At 41.7% G+C, this 17,604-nt stretch overlaps 2 protein-coding genes across 2 annotated transcripts; both read right to left on the reverse strand.

The window, feature by feature from the left end:
• Positions 1-2,569: 2,569 nt before the first annotated feature.
• On the reverse strand, positions 2,570-5,353 carry LOC143106884 (transmembrane protein 17A). The gene is made up of 4 exons (XM_076271362.1): positions 5,227-5,353; positions 4,724-4,827; positions 4,501-4,614; positions 2,570-2,896 (listed from the first exon to the last, which is right to left on the reverse strand). The coding sequence occupies exons 1-4, from the start codon at positions 5,351-5,353 to the stop codon at positions 2,570-2,572; spliced, it is 672 nt and encodes a 223-aa protein (XP_076127477.1).
• A 1,836-nt stretch (positions 5,354-7,189) lies between these two features.
• Positions 7,190-10,002, reverse strand: selenoe (selenoprotein e). Its single transcript, XM_076270986.1, has 4 exons — positions 9,886-10,002; positions 9,672-9,748; positions 7,904-7,982; positions 7,190-7,333 (listed from the first exon to the last, which is right to left on the reverse strand). The coding sequence occupies exons 1-4, from the start codon at positions 10,000-10,002 to the stop codon at positions 7,190-7,192; spliced, it is 417 nt and encodes a 138-aa protein (XP_076127101.1).
• Positions 10,003-17,604: the final 7,602 nt, after the last annotated feature.

Genomic DNA, 17,604 nt, shown 5'->3' on the forward strand with positions numbered 1-17,604 from the left:
ATTGAATAATGAAAGGGTGCAATGAACTAAGTACTGAGTCTGCCATCTTTACCCCATATGCACAATATTATAAATTACTATGCTAATGTCATAGGTGTTATTTGTCAGCTTTAGGTAAAGTAGAGCAAATGAGGTGTTGTTATAAATAGATATAAGATCATTATAAGCAAATATGAGGCACAATGAAATGAGAGCCTGGACATAAAGACAAAAGGAATGCATTTAGTTCACTTTATTTTCATTTAAACCAAAGGTCTATTTTGATTCGAACGATCTTTCATAAGATAGATTTCAGTGGCATTGTGAGTTTTATTCCAAAAATAACCACCACCACAAAATATAGGACTATGCCGTGCCACTTGTTCAGACTTATGTTCAGGCTCTCATTTCATTTTGCCTCATATTTGTTTATAATGATCTTATATCTATTTCTATAATATATATATATATATATATACCTAATTTGCTCTACTTTACCTAAAGCTGACAAATAACACCTATGACATTAACATAGTAATTTATAATATTGTGCATATGGAGTAAAGATGGCAGACTCGGTACTTAGTTCATTGCACCCTTTAATTACTCAGTGAACTTATATCTGTTAATGATAGGGTCATATTCTTGTCACTTTACTTAGAGCTGACAAATAACACTTATGATATTGCATAGCTGTTTATAATTGTGTGCTGTAGGGAGATGTATCAATTATTATAACTTTATTACATATTATTATAGCTATAGATATATAGGACTACAGTAGAAGTCAAAACTCTTTATGCATCACTATACGTATTTAGCAGGGAGAAGTAGTTATGATGCATCATAAAACTGACAAGTGAGTCGGCAGATCTTGACATATTTATAATGCATTATTCAGATAAAAATTATAATCATTCATAATTAGTTGTCATAATGCATCATGAAGTTGGTTATGATGACTTGTGAATACATATAGATGGTAATAATGAGCATTACAATGCTTTATAGACACCTTATAAAACATTATGAATGCATTCATAGGGCGTTATAAATACAACCTTCATAGAAAGTGTTACCGATTAAATACTGGCAAAAGTTGCCGCTTCACCACAAATGAGTCACAATTGGCTGGGTTGATGTGTCTCCTTGAGACCAACATACCACAACAATTTTGAAATCTTGGGTGCAGTGGTTATTGAGTTATTCAATGCAATCTGTTTCCGATCTACCTGACCTTTAGGGGGTGGTAGACCAAAAGCCTCAATTCCTTATCAGAGTAGTGGTGCTGCATGCATGCCAGCATTTCATGAGTGCTAGTGTTCTGGTGTCCCAGGAATCGTTTACAAAACCTATAGTATCCCAGCGCTAGCAGCGGTCATAATGAGTAAGTCCTATTGGATTCCCGTCCGTATTTAAGAGCCACATTTAATCTCCATTCATTGTCTCCCAGGGTTAATTTTAAGGCCATTGAAATGTGACAGTTATGTATCAGATGACCTCCCCAATGAAAATTCTGAGTTATTATTTAGGCAATATGGCCATGCAATGTTTCTGAACACAGAACAATTTCCGTTGTGCTTGTACTGTGTCCATTAGCTATGTGACCACCTCAGGAGTCTTTGTCTGACAGCCTTTCCCCACTTTTCCTATCTCCTGGCCTGGCTCAGCTTGCCGTTTTGATTGCCAAAGAAATGCAGCCCTATCTGGCTGGCTTAATTCCACATTACCTATCGTTTCCAGATCTCTCAGGCCGGGCCCAGAACACATAATGGAATGATTCCTGCACTTTAGTCACACATGAGTCTGGCCACTTTATCTAATCTCCAAACCAATTACATGTCTATTTCCCCCCTAAGACTCATTTCTGGCCTGACCCACATCAATCCCACATACATCAAATACTAGAGAGATTCCCATTTAATTTCCGCCTGCAGAATTTCTGTTTTACCCCAATCATATTATACCGTATGAACGTTTTTCCGAACTAATGTGAGGTGAAAAAAATCCTGTTATCCAAAATCAATCTTATTACATTTTAGCCAATTTTATGTCCTGAGGAATTTCTCTTCATTGCAGAGGGCCATTTTAACCACAGTTTGGGATGTAGCCACCTATCCTCTGTAACCATTTATATATGAACATAGGAAATACCAGCACCAGTTTCACTTGTTCATATTAAAACATGTCACACGAAAGGGGTACAAATGAAAATGAATGCTGCATTACACAAATCAGCAACAAGGGAATACATCTTGAATAAGTCCTTGACAAATTGTGGCCTTGCTGCAGATACAAAAGAATCACTGATACAATCCTTTAGTGCCACCATGTGGGCACATGCCAGCCACACTCATCCCCATCTACCACTACAAGCCTGATGGACCACACGATGATTATCATGCCACACTCAAAGTGATGGCATGTCTCTCCTAGGGGAGGCATTCATTTGTCAATGAGGTAATTAATCTCTTTGATGGCATTTTTATCTCCCTGTAATCGACTCCGTAAGCCCCCATAACACCCGCTCCCCCCCCCCCCCCCACACACACACACACCTTCCAGTGACTATTCATCAGCATTCGTCTGCTCAGTAGGGCGGCATATCGGCGACCGTGGGCATGGGCAGGACGCTCCTGCCATAGTAGGAGGTGGCGAAGGCGTGCGCCATGTCCATGGGGTGGAGGCTCTCGACCTCGGCGAACTGGCGCAGGTGGAACTGCAGCGTGAGCTTGCGGCTCATGTTGCGCAGCGCCAGGAAGGAGGCCAGCGCCTCGGTCAGCACGAAGATCAGGTAGACGCCGTGCACGGCGCGCTCCAGAGGCGCGATGAGAATGGCCTCGTCGGTCAGGAAGAACAGCAGGATGGGCAGCTGGAAGAAGAAAGTGAGGAGCCAGAAGCCGGCCAACTCTGGCACCTGATGAAAGACGCGGTGGAGAGGAGCAAGGGAGAGAGAGAGAGAGAGAGAGAGAGAGAGAGAGAGGAGTAAGGGCTCCCCTTAGTGGTCATAGCAACTCAGTGGGGGGGAATTATGAACGCACATGGCCATGGTACTCACATACACCCTTATATACACACATCGCAACACACACACACACACACACACACACACACACACACACTCAGGGCTCGAATTATCTTTTTGTCTTTAAGGGGGTCTCTCTATCTCATAAAAAGTTGGCACACCCCGTGCATAGCCTAATAGCCTAGGCGTACAATATATGCGCACGGTAGGCCTAGGCTTTACCTTGACACACGCACACAACAGACATAGATTTTTCATATAAATTGATTGCTTTTAATTAATTTCAACATATTATTGATTGTAATAGTCCATATTTTTTATTTCAATTTCACAATACAAAGAAATAGACTAAACGATTTAGTCTGTGCCATTCTCAATTTCACAACGTGACTCATTTGAACCAGACCACCGTCTCAGATAGGCTATCCTCAGTGTCAAACACAATAATGTATGTAGTATAACTTATACACAGGGAAAAAGCACTAACTGGCAGAAATTATAAGCCATTGCAGCCAAACTATGTAGTATTGTTGAACCGTGGAAAATTAATAGACGAACAATTTTGGAGTTTGCACTGAGATGTTGTCGGGTAGCCATTGAATATTCCGACATCAGATATTGCTAACAGGTGTTTCAAAATATCTGGGAACTTTCTGGAGCTCTGAATGGCAGAGGATAGCTACAGATCATCAGACAACACAATCATTGTAGGCTGCATTATGGGCCATAATTTATGGCTTTGTCAATCAACATAGAAGAGGTGAAGCGCAAGTCAACAGCAAATAGGACTTTTCAGCACATATCAAACCATATAGGCTAGCCCAATGAACGCCTATGTAAATAGACAAAACACTCGCATCAAAGCAGGGTGACTTCTTCAGATTTGCGAGTGCTGTCAAAACGATCGTATACGGTTTGCTCATATAGTCTAGTGGTGTGGTGGTGAAGTGTCATGCTGCGTTCAAGAGCGTAGGGTATAGGTCTAGCCTACGTCCCGTAGTAGGCTAGCCTATATTTTAATTTAACGTCTTTAATGGTAAGAGATCGCACAGGGATGGATAATGAGCGGTTGTTTAAGATTAAATTACAATGCCAGACACCTTCAGATATGAGAGACCCCCTCACATTTTTGACTTTGTTGCTTTCATGGGAGCCAATCCTCACTCTATGGGAGCTCGGCTCCCTCTGGCTCCCACGTAATTCGAGCACTGCACACTTCACATGACATGTGTATAAATGCATACAGTACAGTACATACATACTGTACTCTCATGCTCAGGCGCCAAAACAGAAATTCACTAGGAGACAGGCACATAGAGTAAACATGCACTCATAAACTGATTCAGTCAGACTCCCTCAGACATAGTGCTGCATCAGTACAATCAGTACCAGATTCAGAATCATATTTGTAACATGTATCAGGCTGTGAATACAACCAAAGTATATTTTGTGTAACTGTATAACTGTAAGAAAATATTTTCATAACTCGCACTTACCTTTTCCTCTAGGTTGCCAACATAACCTAGGTAGATTCTCATGATCTCAAAGATGGTCAGGAGGACCACACCTGTCACTAGAAGGCACTGGTAGTAGGTTGGCAACAGAGCAAACTGTGGTGATGAAACCACAGCACTAGAATTAGAATTATAATTGAATAAACATCTGTTCTGACCTAAATCAATTCAACATCAACCACATCATTATAATCACCTTACTCACCTTTAACTCGAGCATGACCACCTCTGAGATAAACCAGAATGGAAAGAAATACATATTGAAGTACATCAACATTTGCAGAGGTAAATGGGCCACCACCTCGTTGTCTGAAAATGTCACAGAATATACATATAATAGAATAAGCATTGATTCGTTTGAAACTGAATATTACATCAGATATTAATTCTATAATCAATGGCCTGCTAAACTGTAAAACAACAGTCTTTTACACATGTTGTGTAATTGGCCAAAAAGAGGACAGAGGAGGACAGAAATAACATTCTGAATGTCTGGCTGTGTTTTTGTGTGTTTGTGTCTGCAGTGTACACAGACAGACAGACAGACAGACAGACAGACAGATAGATAGATAGATAGATATAGATAGATAGATAGATAGATAGATAGATAGATAGATACTTTATTGATCCCCAAGGGGAAATTCAAGACACACAGTACAGTATGTGCTGGTATGCTTACTTGAGATTACACAGAGGGTTCACCCATACCTGCTTTGTCGCTATTGTCCCTGAAATCGCAGCTATCTCTGGTCCTGTTGTTGGCAAACACGGAGCCACTGAGGTTTGCCAAGCCCAGGCGGATATTCTGAGGTAGGGGGGTGTAGAAGACCGGCATGCTATCCCTGGCTCAGCAGGCCAACCCTGCTTACTGCTGTGTTGTGAGCGGGAGCAGGCAGGTTGTTTTTCCTTTGCTTGGCTGCAGGATTAGAGGTGGACAGCCTGTCTAATCAGATTAAATCAGACAGGCCAGTCTGACATGGGATTAAGCAGCACTCACCGCCTGCCATCGCACTCCCCACGCCTGGTTTCAGCTTTAATAAGTCAATGTTGAAGTTTGTATGGGTAACTCTTTAGTTTATGGAACACATTGTTAACCATACATAAATAATATGTGTATGTATTAGTGGTCAATAAGATGGTATGAAGAGTCATTACACATTTATTAGGTCTTATTCAATCATTTCAAAAACTTGGTTGTGCAACATCTGTATGTGCTTTCTGGGTATAACTTTGTGTAGGTTCTATGTGATCATGTAATGCATTCAGAGCTGCCTAGAGAGAGAGAGCGAGAGAGAGAGGAGGAGGGGGGGTCATCATGATGATGCCAATTGGGCAGGGATAGAAGGTGGCATGGGGTGAGTAAAGGAGCAAGGACTGACTTACCGGTATCTATAAAAAGCTTAGTTAAGGGTGCAGTTGTTTTGGTTTGAATGTTGTTTACAGTACACAATATTAACTGATATGGCCTTGTGTATTCTAGTTAACAATAGCTTGTAGCAGCTAGTTAAGCACTACCCTAGTTCAACTTAAAAAGAGCACTGATCACATGAGAGGAAGGGTGGAAAGAGAAGGCAGTGCGTAATTTCTCAGAATAATGACCAATCTGTACATCTGTCAAGTCAGTGTTTTCCTGGCAGTTCTCTGTAATCAAGTTTCTTTACCTAACTGAGATCATCTTACCTCTGCACTCCCTTTCTCTGTCAGATATTCAGCCATTTAGCATAGCATTTTCTAGTTTGTAACAAGTGATCATTTTGCATAAAAGTGAGTGATAGTGATATTACTGTAGCCAAAAATGTCTATTTATGTTTAATGCATTTTGAGAATTCTTGAATATCATATATTATGATTACGGCCTTGCTTTGTTTTACAATTAGACAGAGAGCTATATGTAAGTGACTGCAATGAACATTATTATTAGGTTCATCATGTTTCAATAGGTTCATAATTAATTTTATTTTTTATTTTGTATAATGTTTTAATATGCAGAATATTTTTTAATCTTTTAGATGACTATTGTTTATTATAATGTAGGCTAATGTCGATGTAAAATGCTGGCTCATTGCTTGCCATGAGGTGGGACTCACTGGTGGTGACTGTGTTATCTATCCCCTTCACAACATCTTTGCATGCCAGAGAAGTAGCTAGGGCGGATGGCTCATCTCAATGTACTGCACGACTGAACGGTTCAGGAGATCTTTTGTCCCCACATCTATCAGGGTTCATAACCCCACATTCAGTGGCAGGAGCTCATGACCAGGGCCTGTTGATTGCTCGTTCTCTCTCTCTCTCTTTCTCTCTCTCTCTCTCTCTCTCTCTCTCTCTCTCTCTCTCTCTCTCTCTCAATCTCATCCTATGCTCTCTCTATGCCTCACCATCACCCACTGACTGAACAACATGCTTTTATGTTCTTATTATTTGACTATTTTTCTTCTAAGTAATTGTTGTTTTAAGTCTATTTCCTATCTAATCTTTAATACTATAAATGGCTCATATCCCATTATCCCATTTTTCATATTTATTTATCAAATAATTGGTACAGTGTATTTCAGCAATGTCCAACAACAGCATGCTTAATTCATCAGTGTCAGAACCTGGCTTGTGCTAAAGCCTTTGGGTCCTGACCGTCATTGTTAGCAGTGCAGTGGCAAAGCTTGGCCACAAGGTGTCATTACAGTTCATCTCGCGGTGCCCTGAGAGGGAAGTGCTGGTATTTTTCGGGAACGTCCTCTCCCTTCATCGACCTCTTGTAGAAGCCCAGGGAGTCCAGCAGTTTTTCGATTTCCCTCACCTTCATCTTCTTCACTTTAACTGTCTGTTAAAATAGCATACATATTCAGACACAATTGGTAACTTTTAATGATGTTTGATTAGCTAGCCTAGGTCGACCTCTCTTAGGCCTACTACACTACAGTTGGGCAGTTGGACAGAATCTGTTTTAATCCGCCACTTCACGGTAGGCTCACACGCTTATTTTGGATGGTCCTCTCCAGTGTATCAAGAAACTTAACATATTATAAAGGTAACTTACTGAGTGCCATAGATGTTGTGCTCACAAGCATAGGCTACTGTACTACTCTATCTATAGGCTAACTACCCTGGAAATCCAGAGGGTCTGGATTTTCCAGGCTATAGGCTAACACTGGTGCAACTGAAATCCAATGGTCTTGTAACACTGACTTTGAACATTCACTTTACCACAGAATTTATTGATTTATCAGGTAGGCTACTACAGTATACAACTCCATACAGGTAAGATAAGTTCTAAATGCAGTGTGGCCCCCACCTCATGAAACATTTAGAATTGAAATCTCACTTCAGAAGAACTGTGCTGTAGGCATACAGGGACTAGAGATTATGATGAAGAGAAAAATCAGCACTTTACCTTGACAACCTCGTCTTTATCATTGTAGAAAATTAACCTGGGGTTCTTGTTCTCTGATGAATCATACTCTAGATTATGACTGAAGTCGGAAGGTCAAGGCATGTTAACATATGAATAAATAAACAACAGTTTGACAGGCTTAGGTAGTAGCATAATGCAAGTAATTGATCGTAGACCTTTACAATTTTCTGGCACCAGCTGGTGTCTGGTACAGTTCCTCAGGCGTTGAAATTCTGTTGCAGTTCTTTGTAAATTATTAATTTGATGTAATGCCCAACACTAACTTCAGGTCCACAGTAAGGGCATGGAAGCAGAGTTAGAAGTAATAGCAGGGATGGACAATGTTTATGATACATGTATTTAAAATATGTATTTCAAATAGAAAATAGTATTGTGTAATTTGTATTTTATTGGGTTGAAGAAAATAGTTTCATATTTTGTATCAAAATACTTTATAGGTGTGCATTTTTGCAGTTTAAAAATACTGACAAATATTTTTGGTAAAAACAATACTTTTGGTGATGTGATGACACATAAAAATGCATGTAAAAATACAAAACAATTAATGTAGCCTCTGACTGGTTGCTGGAAGTTGCTCACACACACAATACACCCCCTCTCTCACACCAAGCTCAAGTTTTTTCAGAAGTCTTTTTCTAGAGAACTTTAGCCATCAGAACACATGTAACCGGTTATGTAGTTCCCCTGCAACATTGCTCAAAAAGTTGCCTCATGTATCACCTAATGCAACAGGATGAACAATCCTTATTTATGCCCCTTGGCATCAATATAACCTCATTTAGCACTTACACGGTCCCCACAACTAAAAGGGTCCTGATCCTATCTGATAAACAGCTTTACACGATGCAATATCAAGCCTTCTGGGCATGCATTGACAATGTCAGAGATTTCATTCTCCGTATTATATGTAAGTGTACTATGAATTTGAAACTGTTATTTTAAGGTAATAGAACTGCATTAGGTTGCTTTAAGCCCACATTCCGTGGCTCTCAATAGGTTCGGTGGTTAGTTCGTAGTACTTGACAAGTTCAGTGATGACTTTTTGAGTACATCTCTGATATAATAGGCTATGAGATGCAACAGGCAGGTCAGAATAGTTGATCTGTTGACTGTTTGTAGATGTATGGCATGTCTCGTAGGCAGAGAAAGGCTCTCAAACACTGTCCACTTTATCAACAGTCAGTATAGTGATGAAGGAATAGATTAAATAGACAGATATGAAAGGTTTGCAAAGTGATTTCATGCTCCCTTTATAGAGTATTTTTAGTATTTTCAAAAAAAAAAGTATTTTGTTTTGATACATGGCGTGGCTACTGTATTTTGTAGTTTACTTTGATACACTTAAAATTACGGTATTCAACATTTTATTTAAAAATACATTTTGCCCATCCCTGAGTAATAGTAAGTAGGATATATTAGATTAAACGTCTTCCATAAATAAGATAGATAGATAAGATAGATCCTGTCCTATAAAAGCCTAAACTACAAAGACTAAACTAAAAATAATTTTATAAAGCAAAGCCAGAAAATTGAAAGCTTCCACCCAGATTTAGCATTTCCAATGTATTCAGAATGTCTTGTTGCGTAGGCACTGCAAGAGGATCAACATGAGCCTCCTTGGTGCAGTGAATTTGCAGAATGCTAAACGCTACCTAACCCTCAAGCTCCGAGCTCTCAAAATGATATGTGGTAATTACAGGCAACATATGCTCATAATCCTTATCCGGCCGTTTTCTAATAAGGATACTACAAGGCCCAGCGCTCCATGAGGAATTTGTAGAGCTCAGGCATTTTCTTGATGGCTCATCCGACTACACTGGGAGCCTGGGGTGAGCGGAGCAGACAGATTGAGAACAGGTTAGCACGCTCAGCTCGTGACATTACACAGAAAGAAAAAAAGCGCAACCCCAAGTACAACACCCCTGGGGTCCCTGTCATATTAGCCTGCCCCAATGGCTTACCATCAGTTTCCCCTTGGCTATGACAAGCTCTTCCCCTGGCGATATCTCGGAAGCGTTTTTTGCAGCCCCGTCTCTTGAGCAGAGGAGCAGGAGTCCGACCAGTAGCGTGGCCCACATGCTTGAGGCTAGCCGTGTGGCTTTGCCAGCTGCTTCTCTGCGGTTTGAGGCTTCACCTGAGCAGAGGGCAGATATGGAGGGTGGATGGGGGGGTGGTGGTCGTTGTGGTTGTAACACGTCGTCCCCACGTGTGGCTTTGCATGTGTCACTGTGCCATTGGCCCACACAGTATTGGAAGGGAATTCGGATTAAAATCTAAATTTTTAAGGAACATGCAATTGACTGTACACAGGATATTTAATGTACTATTACAGCTTGTCAGTTTGCAGTTTAAAAAGTGTAATACCCTTTAAGGGAAAAAAATGGGTTCTCCTCTCTTCATTGCTGGGTTGTTCGCAGTCCTTGAAAGCATCTGCGCTGCATGCAGATTTTTCTCACACCCTCGTGTTGATGAATAACCATGCTGACAGGCTTTGTTTTAGCACAAATTTGAATTATGGCCCCACTCCTTGAAGTGCGTGCTCACAGCTGCATTCTTGCCCCACACAACAATGCTGACATAAAGATGGATACTGAATCAAAAAAGCGAATGAAAGACTCCATGTTACACTTGCAAATTTGATCACTATTAGAAACATCTGATTCCTGAGCGGCATTCTTCATTGCTGTCTCAGCTGTGACTCAATTAGATTTATTCACAAAACTAAAGCCATCACAGCTTGAGAAGATACTTTGTATTTGAATCATATGCTATTCATTCTTTAATAGCATGACTTTGTTTAACAGCATGTAGACTGTTTTTCAGTGCCTCAAGGGGTGCTGTGTGCGCTCAATCAATGCTAGCATCATGTCCTTATTGTGCAGTGAACGGGCAATATATATATATATATATAACAAAACAAAAAAAAACACTGACAGGCTTTTGAAAAGGTCAAAGGTCAATGACCTGCAACATATAAAGCAATCCCTTTTCTTGTCTTACACTCAGATAAAACAAATCTCTGAATGTCATGCATTGTGTCGTGTGTGTGTCCAGCCCCAGAGCAAATAAACAGTCCTTTGATACTCCACCACAGTACGGCCAGACTGAGTTGCCCTTCTCCTTTGTCATTTCACCAAACATTGACTTGCTTTAAAGTGGTTCCCACCGGGGTTCACAACCAGCATCATGCAGAGTTTGGTTCTGCGGTTTAAGTTGAAATGTTCCTGTAGCGTGTTGGTAATGACCACAGATTAATGGGAGGTCTGGTTCTAAAAGTGCCCGTTGAATTAGGAGACAGGAGTGTATTTACACTAGGTCACCCTCAGAGGGCGATAATGTCTAAGTCTATATTTATTGGCAGCGCGGCGGCCGAAATGTACTTCCAAACGCTAGCCACAGACAATTATGCTTCCAACGAAAATAAACCATTCCCGATAGGAATGCTGCAGAAAAACCATCCCGTTCTGTCTTTTCTAGGCAAAGACGGAGCCCCGGCGTTCGCACTCTGGACGACGTGTGCAAGCGATGATGTGTCAGATGACAAAGAGCTCTCCATTTTAAACAGACCCAGAGTTACTCTGCAAATCTACAGTCCAAACACAAAAGGCTCCGTGCGGTTCGTTCGGAAAATTGGTCCGCATGTTTAATGCAGTGGGCCGGGGTTTATCTACATGTACATCTGGAAAAGGAAACCTTGACCTGATGAAAAGTGGGAAAACACCAAAAGGAGTATGTGTGCCTGCCTGCACGTACAGTTCAGTTATTGCTGTGTGCACATCCATGAGTGACAGGGCCCAGATAGACTAATAACCTATAATGTTTATCCAAGTCAACACTTCCGCTCCGAAAGCAAACGGAAAGGAGTGAATAAAAGAGGAAGCTCAATTAATCCTAAAAATACGAGAAGTCTTATGTGCGTATATGACCTCACCCTGGCAGGCACATCCTCTTTTTTTGTCCCTGAGATTTCTGGAGCTTATGTTCTTTAAAGGATGCTGAAAATCTCATAAAGGCCCATATTACTCCAAAACAAACAAGGAGCCGGAGATATAGTGTGTGCCGATATAATAACGCTTATCCTAAACATCCTCTCCTGAACACAAACACATTGATCCAGGGTATATCCCACCTGTCGCTTTCATGAGAGTTACTCTTCATAGACAAAGCCACATATCCTTGGACAAAGATCAGACGTCCTGTTTTTATGGCAGCCCTCCCTCCCTCCTTCCCTCTCTTTTTCTCTTTCTCTCTCTCCCTCTCTTCCTCTCTCCTGTGATGGAGCCTCTGTTCCAGCACTGGCTCCCAGCATGCTGTCCACACACACAGTGGAAGAAGCGGAAGCTCTCATGTTTTTTCCCTCCCTCATTTCACCGGACCTCTAGGCCCTGGTCTTCGGTTTCTCAGCCCTCAGCTTGTCGCATCCTTGGCCATTAGCGTGTCCAACACACAAACAAGCCCTGCGTGTGGCCACAACCGCAGGTCTCCGGAAATCCATAGCTATGGTCGGTCTCGTTTCAGGGATAAGGGGGCTGGTAACACAATCAGCTCGGAGAGTGCAGCGTAGTGTCATGGTCAATCAGGGAATTATGTTAGCGTTTAGCCTTGTATAGCAGACTGCACAAGTCACCTTAGCCCAGTTTGTACTGGGGTCCAAACCTGGTGCTTGAACTCAGTTCCTGGGCCAAGAGGGGTTTATACTGTCCTGGGCTGGGCTTAAACGGGGCCGAACCTGGAAATAATGTCCTACTGTAGTACAAGCCCTGGTCAACTGCCAGGGTCACAGATCAAGCACCGGGTGCTTACACATCACATCGCTATGTTACTTGGTTACTGCAGAATGTTGCACAGTGTCTTGTCTTGATGAATTTATGAATTTTGGCAATTGCTAAAACAGCCCATGACAAGTGTAAACCCAGCAGTAACTTTAGCCCTGGTGCTTGTAGCTTAGACCAAAGTTCTTGGGTTGAAGTTCCTGGGCTGATGGCCGACAGTAAACGAGGCTCTTGTGCAATAGACTAGTCAAGGGGGGTACTCACAGATTTTTTGGGACTGAAGTAGTACCACTATGTATTTCATCTACTCATCTCTTGTTCTTTGTGAATACTTTGTACTGGGTCATACATTCATAGCGCTATACTGACAGTTTGATTCATGTCACTTACCTATCGGAAACAACTTGGAAACAGTCCATCCGGCAGCTTGTAAATATCGAGCTCATGCATGATATGAGATTATAACACATGCACCAGCACACTTCTGACAGTTAGAATGTGTCTGAGTGAGACATGCAATATGGACACAGACAGACCCTGAGTCTAAACAGGGCCCACTGACATTGTATTCTAAATGTCTGGCCAAAATATCCTGTCAACAGCTTTGTTAAAACATATAGGTTATAAATCTGATAGAAGTACACAGAAGGACTTGAGACCCCACATCACATAGGCCACATATACAGTAACCACAATCATTTTGTTCAACATGGACCAATAATTGGTCCAGTGTGATTCATTAGCACATGGCTCTCTCAGTGTCATAACAAATGCAGTAGCTCAGACATAATCCATGCATTTAACTGCAACCAGACTGTTAAATTTCCCACAGACTTTGTCATAGCGTGTTTATGTGATGGCGTAAAGAATGGCCGAACAAGAGATTAACCTTCAATTGATAGCTGATCCTTGAGGCTGCAACCTTCATTTGATCCTTGGGGCTGCTACTACCCAGCATGTATTTTATGACAACTCTAGTCTGATTCCCCAAACCATGAGATTCCATCATAAATGTGAGGTTGTTAGAAATGTGGTCATGTTGTATGATGCTTTGCCAACATGCCATTTATCTGTTCTTATAGTGTTAGAAGTTCTTCAGTTAGGAGTGTGCAATATTGACAAAAAAAATCTCAATAATTTCTGTGATTGTGTCTATTATGATAATTAGACAATATTTTTCTCATAGTTTCATATTGCACCAGTATCTCACTCAAGAATGCTTTTTTGGAACAATAAAGTTTTAGAATATTATTAAGCATCTTTCACATTATGAGAGTTATGACTCCAAACTGTCAGAGTGTGAACATAACTATGCACTCTTCATGTCTGTGCACATCCGCAACAGATTAGAATGCCGGCCATCCATGTTTCCTCGTGTCTTATGACCAATACACCTCTACTATGTAATGTCTCTATGTTTGCTAAATTCCTGACATTTCCTGATTTCTCATTTTTGGTTTTCCTGTCCTGTTAGTTGGCAGTTCCATGATGTAGAAGCACCTAGCATAAGTTGACTTTAGCAGTGACCTGCCCTGTGTGCGGAACCTGCAGTTTCCTCATCACGGACCGGCCATAGTTTAAGAAACACAGTCAATAATGTCGGCTCGTGCATCATTAAAACTATCATTAAGATATTGTTGTAGACGATATATATCGCACATCCCTATCTTCAGTCCAGCAGAGTTTCAACTCTGTCTTAAGAATTTCTGTGAAATAATTGACCAAACCTTTTGCCAAAAGCATTGAGTTTTAGTTCTGTCTCAAGAATTCCTGTGGAACAGTGGACTGAAGTCTTTGGCGGGGAAAAAAATGCAGAAACTCTATCTTCTCAATGGAATTCACCGGAGGACTGCAGTGTGGGCCATTTTGCGGGTTTTGCCCCGTAAGACTGCAACTGGGCCCAGTGTTTACATGTTCGGAGATTGGAGGAAATTGAATCGCCTGTGACATCATGCCGGATGCAGGAGGGCTTTAATGCTCAATGTCCAGGCACTGACCACATCACAGCTCCAGTAGGGGCACACGGGCTACCACTGCAGCTCCTCTCTCTAATCCAGCCCCTGGCTAATGGGAAACACATGGCTGCCCGTAATGGCGGCAGCGGAACGAGCAGGGCCTCTGCCACATGCGCACCACGGCACAGCCACGCTCGCTCACTCGCTTAGCCGCCGGCCTGCTGAGTCGGCCATCCAGCTCCCGTTCCCGATTTGTGGACGACGCTCCAGCAGCTCTCACCTGGAGTAATGAGAAATGGATGGCTTGGACTGTTGTTACTGAAATGAGACTGACGGCCGGTTGTTTAAAACAGTTACTGCCCACTCGTGTGGAAAAATTGGACAGAATGTGGATATAGCTCCCCCAAAAAAAGAACTTGACTCTGCACAATGGTTTTTAAACTTTTGATACTGATATGATACTAAAGTCATGATTCTTCATTTTGGTTTTGAAATTGAGCTTTTGAGATGAGCATTCAGTGGCAGGGAACTGTTATTCTTCAGTGCAGAGAGAGGGAGGGGGAGAGAGGGGGGGGGAGAGAGAGAGGAGTGCTCAGCCTGCCTTTAGAGTATGTGAAAATTGAAACCTGGAGCCAACGCTCTGCTTCCTTCCTCTACACAGAGAGAACGAGGGAAGAGGGGGGAGGATAGAGTCAGAGAGAAGGAGAGGAAGAGAAGGGGGAGAAAATAGTGGGAGACAAAAAGGGAGGGGGCTGTGGAGGGAAAATGAGGGAGAGAGAGAAGGAGAGAGAGAGAGTTTGACCTGTTTTCCATTAGCCCCAGATCCTCTTTAATAAACTCGCCACAGAATTATGCTGACAAAGGGGGAAAAAAGCACTGCAATTTAGAGGTGCAGACAACAGTCACCCAAACCTGATTATCCATGTCTAAAGCGTAATAATAAGGATAGAAGATTATTACATAGTCAAAATATGGAAGGGGCTTGGGTACGCTTTCCAGCACTTAAGCTTTCAATGCAGTATTGGCGTTCAAGAAAAAGAAGTTATATAAGCTGTTCATTTCTGTGTTGACTCCCATTCCATGATGCTTAGCACAAGTTTCTATGCTTTAGTGTGAAGTAGCCTTGGGTGGTGATGTTGAACTTTGGCTTTGGTACTGTTAAGAATGAGCTTGGCAACTGCCTGATATTGGATTGGTCAGTCTTAAATCATGGTATGAGAGGTCTAAACGTTGTTTGAAATAATATAATGCTGTAGACTCATGTGATTACAGAGCCATTTCCTGGGCTAAAAGCTGACCTCAGCATTTTGTGGTTTACTTTGAGGACAAGTGCCAAATGTTTCCAGTAAATGTCGTTTTATGGCAACGGCATGCATAAGTATATTGGGACATTCAGCCAAGACAATATAGGGTAATAGTGCAGAATAACATTCTTTTTGACTTGAGCGCTATGGCATTTGAAGATCCATTAAACAGATAGAAACAAGCCAAAATGACCCATGACTTTGCAGCTATACTCCGACCAAATAATCCTCTGAACAAAAAACTTGCCTGCAGGCATTACTGGCCTTCAGCAAGGGTGCCAAACGACTGAAACGGGACCACTCCATTTATGTGTGTTATATTTTGTTACTGAAGAAAAAAGTATATATTTTTTTACCTGTAGGAATGAGGAGATCTGTAATATATAAGACTCTAGTCAACTCCACAGGCTTCTGCACTGAACACTGTGATAAAACAAAAAGCATGAGGTAAGCTAAACGTGCCAGGGTTGTTTTTTGCAATGACTTTATACTATACAATTACTGGTATTTGTTGAAAACAACAACTACTAGTAGTATTATTATTGTTCATAATATGGCAATAATAATAATGATAATAAGGATAATAATAATAACAAACACAACAACAATAACTTAAAGTCCTTTCAAGTGAAACTTTATCCGTGCTTCTTTCTGCTTTGCATTGCAGAAAATATTTGTTTTTTTTTCCTTTTTTTCCACTCATAAATTTCTTTTCCTCAACTTTTTTTCTTCTTCTTGGAGCTGAAATAGCTACCAGATGTGGATGCAATCTGTTCCCGTTGCCATAACAACGAGGGGATCTGAATAGACCTGTGGCCCTGGGTTTTGTTGGCTGGGTTACAGGTCTCAGTCTTAAGGTCTGGTTGTTTCTGTAGAACTGGCACTTGATTACGGGCCAAACTTTGAGAATATGTTTGGACTGGCAGTCAACATGTCATTTCATCCCCTCCCCCCTCCCCCTCCTCTGCTGCTGCTCACGAATCTCCCTCCCCCTCTTTCCACTAACATCGGCCCTGCCATATCTGGAAGTTATCACGTATAGGCCCAGTGTTTGTCTTTTTAATTCACGCTACAATCCATACAACCCACACTTGGTATAACCTACATTGTTTTATTGTGGTAATGTTCCCATTTAAGTTGTATGGAATGGAAGAAAATGCTAAGTCTACTGAAAACAATGTACATTCCTGGCTAAAACGCACACATAACTTGTTGAGAGTGTAATGTAAGCAGACCCATAAGATGTTTGGCTTTCAGAGCTTCTCTGTACAGCTCAACAGAGCATCAGCACCTACCACTGAGATACTGACATAATTCAGTGATTCAGGGATTTTAGTGCTCCAGAACTCTCCTGAAATCGTCCTCGTCGTGGAACAGGCTTCTGCTCACAGGCTCAGCAGCGGTCGCGCAAAGCAGAGGTCTGCTGCTAGGTTGTCAACCGCTGCGTCACACATGGTCAGCTCTCACGGCCGCAACCTCATGCAACATTTGTGGTCTTTGTTTAGTCTATGTCAACCCCTGAAAAAAAGTCCGACCCCCCCCCCCCAAAAAAAAAAAAAAAGCCATGTTAGTGGGGCGCCATGTCAGCAGAGCCAGCCCAAAAGTCTCAGCCCCCGAAAATCTTTTCCTCTCTGGATTCAATTACAGGT

This window comes from Alosa pseudoharengus, unplaced genomic scaffold (genome assembly GCF_046254945.1).
Source record: "Alosa pseudoharengus isolate Yale_2024_CS ecotype anadromous, Long Island Sound unplaced genomic scaffold, YU_APseudo_1.1 YU_APseudo_1.1_scf_6, whole genome shotgun sequence".
NCBI classification, from domain to species: domain Eukaryota; kingdom Metazoa; phylum Chordata; class Actinopteri; order Clupeiformes; family Clupeidae; genus Alosa; species Alosa pseudoharengus.

What these genes read in the sequence shown, in the direction of transcription:
- LOC143106884 (XM_076271362.1), bottom strand. Translation starts at nt 5,353, where the DNA reads ATGCCGGTCTTCTACACCCCCCTACCTCAGAATATCCGCCTGGGCTTG. An exon ending in GGACAATAGCGACAAAGCAG is followed by an intron (nt 4,828 to 5,226) that starts GTATGGGTGAAC and finishes TGACATTTTCAG; the next exon opens with ACAACGAGGTGGTGGCCCAT. An exon ending in TTGGCAACCTAGAGGAAAAG is followed by an intron (nt 2,897 to 4,500) that starts GTAAGTGCGAGT and finishes GTCTTTCATCAG; the next exon opens with GTGCCAGAGTTGGCCGGCTT.